This window comes from Trichechus manatus, unplaced genomic scaffold (assembly GCF_000243295.1).
Source record: "Trichechus manatus latirostris isolate Lorelei unplaced genomic scaffold, TriManLat1.0 scaffold00050, whole genome shotgun sequence".
NCBI classification, from domain to species: Eukaryota; Metazoa; Chordata; class Mammalia; order Sirenia; family Trichechidae; genus Trichechus; species Trichechus manatus.
In genome coordinates, this window is record NW_004443986.1 from 2,787,025 (window position 1) to 2,797,456 (window position 10,432).

Here is a 10,432-nt window from a genome sequence, read left to right on the forward strand (position 1 = left end):
AGTTTAGCTTAGCCACGATCTATTCTCTAAAATATGGCCTCCTGGGGGCTTCTTCAAATACAGTAAAAAAAAATTACATATATATGTGTGTATATATATGCGTTACTGGTTTTGCTTCTCTAGAGAACTCAGCCTAAGACAATGCCTTTGCTTTAAATATTGGAAAAACAACTCATTTCAGGAGATAAATATAGGGGAGCTTATTTTATGAGAAAACTAATAAGTAATAAGATTACAGAATTTCAAATTCTTGTGTAATCCAGACTTTCTGGAGCCATTTAGTTTACAAGAACCCCCAAAACTACTGCCCTGAGATAATCTTTAAATTTTAAACCAAAAATATCCCCTGAAGTTTTCTTTATACCAAACAACAGTTTAGCTTAATTAGTAAAGAATGTCTGCCTTAAGTGTTGTGTTTTTTTAATAATTTATTTTGTTATTGTTGTTCAGAATATACATAGCAGAACATACACCAATTCAGCTATTTCTACATGTACAATTCAGTGACAATGATTACATTCTTCAAGTTGTGCAACCATTCTCACCCTCCTTTTCCGAATTGTTCCTCCCCCATTAATAAACTCACTGTCCCCTAAGTTTCCTATCTAATTTTTCGAGTTGCTGTTGACAGTTTGATCCCATATAGACAGAGCTTAAAAGAGCACAATGCTCAAGGCAGACATTTTTTTACTAGTTAAGTTAAACTATTTTTTGGTTTTAAGAAGACTTTAGGGGATATTTTTGGTTTAAAGTTTATAAAGATTATCTCAGGGTAATAGTTTCAGGGTTCTTCCAGCCTCCATGAATGTCTGGATTCCATGACAATTTGACATTCTGTTCTGCAGTTTTCCCCTTCTGATCAGGATCCTTCTATAAATTTTTTTATCAGAATGTTTAGTAATGGAAGCCAGGCAACATATAGTTCTTCTGGTCCCAGGGCAAAGAAGGCAGTTGTTCATGGAGGCGGTTACCCACACATTCCATATCCTCCTCCTGTTTCTGACTCTCCTTCTTCCTCTGTTGCTCCAGGTGACTTAAGACCAATTATTGTACCTTGAATAGCCGCTTGCAAGCTTTCAAGAACCCAGGCACTACGCAACAAACAAGCAGGTAGAATAGAAGCACCAAACACGATATTATGCTAATTAACTGGGATATCCCATGAAACCATAACCCTAAACCTCGAAACCAAGAAACCAAATCCCATGAGGTGTTTGGTTATACATAAGCAGCCTCTGCAGCTACTTTTTTTTTTGTCTTTGTTGTAAATTTATCTATCACACAACTTTTGCCAATTCCACTTTCTACAGGTATACAACTTACTGACAGCAATTACATTAATGGGCTGTAGAGCACTGTGCTCTCTTAAAAAACTATATGAGATCAAATTGACAACAGCAACTCAAAAAATTAGATAGGAAGCTTAGGGGCAGTGAGTTTACATTAATGGAGGAGGAACAGTTTGGAAAAAGAGGGTGAGTGTGCTTGCACACCTTGAAGAATGTAATCAATGTCACTGAATTGTATATCTACAAAGTGTTGAATTGGTGCATGTTCTGAAGTGTATATTTTCAACAATGACAAAAAATAAAATATTTAAAAAAAAATACTCATGAGCTTAACATGAAAACAGTTATTTTAAAAAAAAGCACTATGAACCAGTGCTTAAATGGTCCCATGCAGCTAAAACTATTTGATAAATACAATTTCTATGAATAGGCATGCAGAGCTGTGGCAAGCAAGTTATTGTCTAAGCAGTACTCTCACAAAACTTTAGAGGGACTTGGTGGGGATGGCATCTGCACAAGGATTGCAGGAGAAGAGATGATGAGGCCTACTGTCAGGGAAAGGGAAGAAATAATAATTTAAAAAGCACAAAAATTATTACCTAGCGGTGCACACACCATCCAGTCAGTCAGGTCCACTAATCAATCCAGCCCCCTGAACACTTTAACAATTTATACTTTCCTCTCATTCTCAACTGGTTCATCATAGCTCATCTGGGCCACTGATGTAGCTTCCAAACTGATTTCACTTCCCTGAAACTTCTAATCCATGTATCAAACCAGGGACAGTCATCTTTCTAAAATTCAAATCTAATCATGTTATTCCCTCTGAAAGTCAATGGCTTCCCATTACCTACAGGACAAAATTCAAGGCAAGGGATCATGGAGGATTAAGGAATTCAGACATATTCGTGATGCCACAGCCACCCATATAGGCAAACTTAAGTGGCTGTTCCATTGGAAGTTGAACATAAAAGGTCTGGAATTCAAGGGAGAAGTCTGGGTATGAAACAGAGATTTGGGAGATACAAGTATAAAGCACTTACTAGTGAAGATCAAAGACTACAATCTTCGGTATGGATTGCACCTCAACATAAAGAAAACAAAAATCCTCACAATTGGGCCAATAAACAACAACATGATAAATGGAGAAAAGACTGAAGTTGTCAAGGATTTCATTTTACTTGGATCCACAATCAACACCCACGGAAGCAGCAGTCAAGAAATCAAACCATGTATTGCACTCGGCAAATCTGCTAAAAAAGACCTCTTCAAAGTGTTCAAGAGCAAAGACGTCACTTTGAGTATTAAGCGGCACCTGACACAAGCCACGGTATTTTCAATTGTCTCATATGCATGTGAAAGCTGCACAATGAGTAAGGAAAACCGAAGAAAAATGGATTTTGGAAGAAGTAGTCACAAAACGGGGAGCCCTGGTGTCTCAGTGGTTAAGCACTGGGCTGCTAACCAAAAGGATGGCAGTTCAAACCCACCAGCTGCTTAGTAGGAGAAAGATGTGGCAGCCTGCTTCTGTAAAGATTTGTGGCCTTGCGAATTCTGTAGCGCAACTGTACTCTGTCCTACAGGGCCACTACAAGTCGACTAGAATCAACTCATCAGCAGTGAGTTTTGAATTGGTTTAGTCACAAAGACAAGAGAGCTAGGTTGCTCTGTATTAAGGAATAAATTGGAGGTAAGGAAGCAGAGGCAATAAATGTGTCCTACAGGGTCGCTATGAGTCGGAATCAACTTGATGGCAACAGTTTTGGTTTTGGTTTCATTGCTGTAAGAAGTTGATTAGGAAGAGAAGGAAAATATATGATTAAACCAAAAACCACTAGCTGTCAAATCAATTCCAACTCACGGCAACACCCCTGTATGTCAGAGTAGAACTATGCTCCATAGAGTTTTCTTTCCTTTTTTTTTTTTTTTTAATTGTGCTTTAGGTTAAAGTTTACAGCTCAAGTTAATTTCTCACACAAAAATTTATACACATATTGTTTTGTGACATTAGCTGCAATCCCCACAATGTGACAGCACACTCCTCCTTTCCACCCCGGGTTCCCTGTGTCCATTCAACCAGTTCCTGTCCCTTCCTGCCTTCTCATCCTGCCTCCGGACAGGAACCACCCATTTGGTCTTGTGTATCTGACTGAACTAAGCAGCACACTCCTCATGTGTATTATTTTTTTGTTTTATAGTCCTGTCTAATCTTTGTCTGGAGAGTGGGTTTCAAGAATGGTTTCAGTTCTGGGTTAACAGTGTGTCCAGGGGCCATACTTTTCCATAGGGTTTCCAACGCACTTCTGGATAAACTCAAACCTCCATCCTTTTGGTTAATAGCCACACACATTAACCATCTGCACCACCCAGGGACAATATGATTAGAGACGAGGAAAGAAAGAAATGCAAATACCTTAGCAAACGTCTTCCCCTAGGGGCAAAGCTTTAGGAGGTTGCTTTGCTGATGCAGTCTCATTTTCACCTCATGCTATTACTGCTGGTCCTTAGAGTGTGCATAACAGTTAGCTTATTAGTGCTTGTAAAAATGATTCGCATTCAGATTTTTTAGATTGTTCAGTGCTCTAATTTATTTTACCCTTTCCACCATTTCCCTTATAACAAAGTTCTTGATGCCACTCCTTCATCTCTTGACTTATAACTATGAAGAAATAGATGAGTACTTCACACTTTTGAAAGGACTTCTGTATTGTCAATATGGCAGACTAGATATCTTAAAATTTTTCTTGCAATAAAAAAAAAAAATTCAAGAAATGCAGGCGAGAAGTTTACAGACAGCTGTTTAAAAGTATACCTGGACTCACAAGAAAATTTCCTAGGACTGACAAACAGTGTAATAGCTAGAAATGAAAAAAAGTAAGATGGCAGAGATACTTTTAAGTTACCAAGACACTGTAGTTTTAGCAAATGAGAAGGAACAAAGAATTAAGACCCTGAGCTGGTACTACCTGGTGAATTGGAATGGTGGTCCTCACACAAAGCCAGGACTCATGAAAGATCATATCCTCATTTAAAGGATAGACAGTAAAAAGTACATCTACCAGTGAGGGAAAACAATAACCAAAATTGCCTATCTTGGCTTTAGATCTGATGGGGAAGGGGAGTCTCCCCTGGGAGTCACAACCATCGGCTTGGCTTCCAGTGGGTTTTAGGGTTTGATTTAACATTACTACATGATCTACCAAACCTCAAGCCATGAATTAATATAAAGTGGTTCCAAGTTGGTAAGGCACCTGGGATCCCTGGCAAAAAGCATACAAATCTGTGCTTCTGAAACATGCCTGCACCCAGACCCATAGGATTCCTGCTGATAAAATCCTGTCCACTATGGGTTCATAATCCAAATTATAAAACAAAAGGGGAAACAAATCATCTTGAGCAAGAGTAAACAGAAACAAAAGGTTAGAGAATTAAACTACCAACAAGTACTATTGACTATAAAATATAGAATATGTCCATTCAAATACTAAAAGATATAAAAGATAAAATCAAAAATATAAGACAAAGGAGACACTGTCAAGAGTTCAATCATATTTGAAAAAGAACCAAATGGAACTGCTAGAAATGAAAAATATAATTATTAAAATTAAAGAAAAAAATCATTAAACAAAAGATTAGACAGAGTTAAAGGATTAATGAATGAGAAAACTAAAGAAGCTACCCGCAACGCACACTCAAAAAGATAAAAAGAAAAAACATGAAAGGTTAAAAGACATGAGAACAGAATAAGAAGGTCTATCATACATAAAGAGAGGGAAAAAATGAGAGCGGGAGCACTAGGGCAGAGTCACTATTCAATAAGATACCAAACCAGTTGCCATCAAGTAGATTTCAACTCATGGTAATCCCATGTGTGCAGAGCAGAACTGAGCTCCACAGGATTTTCAAGGCTGTGACCTTTCAGAAGCAGATCCCCAGGCCTTTCTTCAGAGGTGCCTCTGGGTGGGTTCAAATTTCGCTTAGTAGTCGAGTCCTTAACCATGTGCACCACCCAGGGCCTCCTATTCAATAAGATAATGGTGGAGAATTTTCTAGGATTGATTAAAAAAAAGATATGAATCATAAAATTCATGAAGCACAATAAATTTAAAGCAAAGCGAAAATAAAGAAATCCATATCTAGACAATCATCAAGACACTGCACAACATCTATGAAAAAAAATTATCCTACATGCAACCAGAGAGAAAAGGCAGGTAACTTTCAATTTTACTGATTAGCAATTTTCTCAAAAGTACACAAAAGCTAGGAGAGTATGACATAATATATTCTCAAAATACTGTTAAAAAGCAACTGTATACTTAGAATTTTATACACAAACTATCAAGAGTAAGGGAGAAATGTCCCTGAAAAGATATACCTGCTGGCCCTGTCGAAGCCATCTTGACTTCTTGGGGAGCCCGAGAATGAAATATACACACAGGAGAGAAAACACTGTGTCCTGGTGACACTTTTGAACTTCTGTATGCAGGCAACCCTAATGCCAGCCCTAACTTTTGATATCTTAGTCTCTGGAGTCAATATATTTTCACCAGTTTAGTTTTGGGGTTTTGTTTTGCTTTGTTTTTTTTTTTTCTTTACTAAATCAAAATGGAATATAAATTATCAAAGTTATCTTCAGCAGGTAAACATCCAAAAAGAACCCACAAGTATCTAACTTATTCAGCAAGTGATTTATCTGAATGGGATATTGGGGTAGGGGTTGAAAATTAAGACCTAAGAGAAAAATGGAAAACAATGTAAGAGAACAAAGACAAATGATTTAAAAGGAACCCATGGAAAACAATCTGTGAATTGGCTCTGACTAAGCAAAGTCATCTTATTGGTCATGCCTTGGGGTGACATTTGATTTCAGATCAGTATTGTTCTACAGTTTATTGACTAGAAGTTAAAAAGTTGTCAATAGATCTCATCAATTTAAAAAGCTCAACTATTAGTATAAATCTTGATAAGTTGCATTTATGTTTTGTTTCGTTTTTATTATTATTATTACAGTTCAGAACAGTGTAAAAGAGTTGGCAGGAAGTAGTGCCTGGATTTACTAAAGCTATTGGGTCACTATCCTAACCATTGTAAGGAAATTTAGAATAAACAAAAAAGATTATGGGTGTCTCCACTGGAAAACTATGAATTGTTTAGAGCAGACTTCCAGGTTAGTTGAATCTAGTCTTTCATTGGCTTTGAGCTCTTTCACAACTCTGTAAGTTGTAATGACTGATAGCAAAGCAACATAATTCTTTCTTATAAGCATACAAATAAATTCTGTCCAATGCAGGTTCAATTGATTCTCCTCCGACCCCTCCACAGTAAAAGCAAGATTTGTTCATGAATTCATTTCAACATTCTTTTTCTCCATATGGAAACCCTGGTGGTTAAGAGCTACGGCTGCTAACCAAAAGGTCGGCAGTTCAAATCCAGCAGGCGCTCCTTGGAAACCCTATGGGGCAGTTCTACTCTGTCCTATAGGGTCACTATGAGTTGGAATCGACTCAACGGCAATGTGTTTTTGGTTTGGTTACTCCATATAAATTACTGCATCTTTGGTTCTGTTTTGAACCAGTTGTTTAACATCTATCTGGTTTCCTCATAAATAATAAGTTAAATAAAATATTTAACACATGTCCATTTTATATCTGAATGAAATTAGTGACTTTACCTATTTTTTGGAAGAGTATCCTTTAACTTCATCAAAAACAAGGCAATATTTCTAAAAGAAACCAAATTTCTGAAGTTTACTTAAAAAGTTTTCAAACTTTTTGCTTTGAACCAGGCTTTTAATATAAGACAATTTTACAGATTTCATTAAAATATACTTGGTTAGCTTTACTTAATATGCATAATGTAATTGAATCTTATAGATAACTGCATAATTAATTTCATTCATTAAAGTTCCATTCATACCAATATTCTAATGACATTATTACTATATTCTTCTCCAAATAGCTCATATTACATTATGATAATGTCTACAGTACAAGACAAATTCCAGAAAAGCCTTACAATCTATAATACTAGAAATTTTCTTAAAGAAATGACCATAATGTCCTTAGGTCATCATGCCCATTTTAAATAACTTGGCATTTAAATACAAAAACTTAGCAAACGAGCCACACTATAGTGTCTATTCCTTTTATCCATTCTCAGAAGTATAAATACTTACCCCATGTTCTTTAGCGGCTGTGACAACTTTAAGGAGGACATCTTCCTCAACGAATGGTCTCACAGCATCGTGGATAATCACTACTTCTGGCTTAGAGAGCTTAGAGTTGGGCCGATTCTCTGCCAGTGCTTTTAGTCCACTGAAAATTGACCTATGGCGGGTCACTCCAGATTCAACTAGCGAAATGCGTTTATGTTGGTACCTCTGGATAATACCATCCATTGCTTCCATATTCTCTCTAGTTACTGCCACGACAATGTCCTTTATCCAACAAACTCTAAAAGGAAAGTGCATAAAGATTTCATATAAATTGATTCTTAGACACCAACTAAAGTTAAGCTAATAACATAAAGTTGAATTACTACTTAGTATTGTGTACCTATATACGGAAATAGAAACTGAAAATTAATAACTAAATTAATTTTCTGTATTTTTACTACTTCCGTTAAAGAGATAAAGAATTAGTATGTCACATGATAGATAGATAATGACTGATATAATTTCACACTATATCAGAAATGTCTCACTTAAACAATTGGAATATTTGTAGATTATCTGAGAAAACAGAATGTAACAGGAATAGCATATTTGCACACAAATAATGCATTCCTTCTACATTTGTTTGCCAGCGGCGCCCTCCCTCCACGAGGTATTTTCATAAGCGCCGGCTATGTCATTTTTTTTTTACATGTTGCTGTAAAAAAAAATAGCATAACGCATTTAAGATTACTTCCCGGCAGGAGGGCGTGGTTGGCAAATGAACATAAAAGGCGCGTGTTATTTGTATAAATATACGGTATGCTTTTCACCTATTTTTTGTTGTTGTTCAAATAATTTTCCTCAGTGGAAAAGGTGTAATTCAAAGTCCTTTTGAATTCCAAAAGTTGACTGTCTCTTTCAAGAAGTCTATCCAGTTGGCAGCCAACCATTTGAATATCAACAAAGCTAGGTGACTAACCTAACACAAAACCTTGCCAACACCAAGGTGAAATCTATAGTTTAAATTGGGGGGAAACTACAATAAATCTGTATGAATATAAATTAGGATTAAATATAGTGAAAAACCTCAAAATTTAATGAAATGCTAAAATAAATTGTTCTGTTGAGTCATATACAAAATATAAAGCAATATGCTTTCTGTTGTAAAACATTTTCTTAAAGTAAGACCTACTGGCCTACTGGGCTGCAAACAGTTCACACTTCTGAGTGGCTACTACTTTAAAGCAGACTGGCAGACTTCTCTGAACACCAGTGCTAATGGAGGCTTGTCTTTCACCATAGATTCAGTGCTCCACAACCAATAATCCCAAACCAGGAAAACTGTCTCTGATGCATGATAGCAATTGAGACAAAAGGCCATTCTCTAAATAAAGGTCATTTTAAATTTTAATGGAATTCTTAGCCTGTGAGATCCAATATGTTCATTCTGAAACAGGTCTTGAAAACATTTTTAAAAGAGATGAAGAGAGGCCCGAAAATTACTGAATAATGAAAATTACTATCTACTTTTTGTACTGAAAAATGAAAATTAACATTGGGTTTCTTCGTTCAATAACAAACAATCTCCTATCTTCTGTTATTGAACAAACCCTTCCTCCAATCCAATGTCCCATTCTGCCTGTGACTACCCCAATACTACCCTGGTGAACAAAACCAAGGACTACTTTATAAGCATGCTGCCTTTTTATTTTGTCTATGTCTTTAACAAATATTTACTAAGAATCAAATAAATGATCAGCATTGAGGATACAAGAGAAATAGGCAGTAACTGCCTTTACAGAGCTTACAGTTAGAAGTGAAACAAACAAGTAAATAAACTTTTGCAAGCTGCAATCAAGATCTACGAAGGAGAAGCCTAGTGTTCAGGAAAGCTTGTAAACGGAGCACCTGACCAGCACAGAAGAGGCAGAGATGGTGTTCCTTAAGGAAGTGGAGTTTGCAGTGAGATCCAAGAGGTGAGTGGCAGGTAAGAAGGCAAAGGGGTTTAGATGGAAGGAGAGAGGGGTGGTCTAGGCAGAGGCCATGGCAAAGTCCTCAAGGGCTGGAAGAAAGGGGAGACGAAGTTCTGTGACTAAAAGGGAGGAGCCCATGAAGACACTTGGAAGCCTAGGTAAGTGCCAGGCCAGGCCATGCAGACCTCCCAGGCTATGTTAAGGGGGAGGGATACTCTTTAATCCTAAAAACGATTGGGAGCCATAGAAAAGTTTTAAGTAGGAAAAAAAAATTTTTTTCTATTAAAAAAAAAAATAAGGAATACCTGATGTTCTAGGTACTGTTCTATGGCATGATGGAAGCTGTGGTAAACAGAATAATGGTCCCTGAAAGATATCTTCATCCTAATTCCCCAAACCTGTGAATATGTTACCTTACATGGCAAAAGGAACTTTGCAGAGTGATTAAATTAAGGATATTGAGATGGGAAGATTACTCTGGATTATCCAGGTGGACCAAATGTAATCACAATGGTCCTTATAAGAGGGAGGCTGGAGGGTCAGAATCAGAGAAGGAAATGTGATGACAGAAGCAGAGGTCAGAGTGACACAGGGCCACAAGCCAAGGAATGTGGGTGGCCTCAAGAAGCTAGAAAAGGAAACAAATTCTCCCCTAGAGCCTCCAGAAGGAACACAGCCCTGCCAACACTTTGATTTTAGCCCAGTGAAACTGATTCTGGACTTCTGACATCCAGAACTGCAAGATAATAAATTTGTGCTGTTTTAAGCCAGTCTACGGTAATTACAGCAGCAATAGGGGACTAATAGAAGAGTATAAAGTTTGCTCTGGCTACAAGGTGAAGAATGGATTGGGTAGGGGAGAAAGGATACAGACAGCAGATGGGAGGCTGCTGTAGTACTCTGGGAAAGACAGTGATGGTAGCCTGGCTATCAGATGGGGTTTGTATATGTGATTTAAGATAAAATTAAGATGTGATAGATATATTTACAACAAGGACCAAAAAAAAAAAAAAAAA

General features: G+C 37.0%; 1 protein-coding gene across 2 annotated transcripts in view; it reads right to left on the bottom strand.

Annotated features, from left to right (window-relative positions):
• Positions 1-10,432, bottom strand: part of CRPPA (CDP-L-ribitol pyrophosphorylase A) — a 315,799-nt gene that overhangs the window by 292,077 nt on the left and 13,290 nt on the right. For both annotated transcript variants that reach the window (XM_004377417.2, XM_023732277.1), the window contains exon 2: positions 7,465-7,741. In XM_004377417.2, coding sequence (XP_004377474.1) covers positions 7,465-7,741 — 277 coding nt within the window. The remainder of the gene's footprint in view (positions 1-7,464; positions 7,742-10,432) is intronic.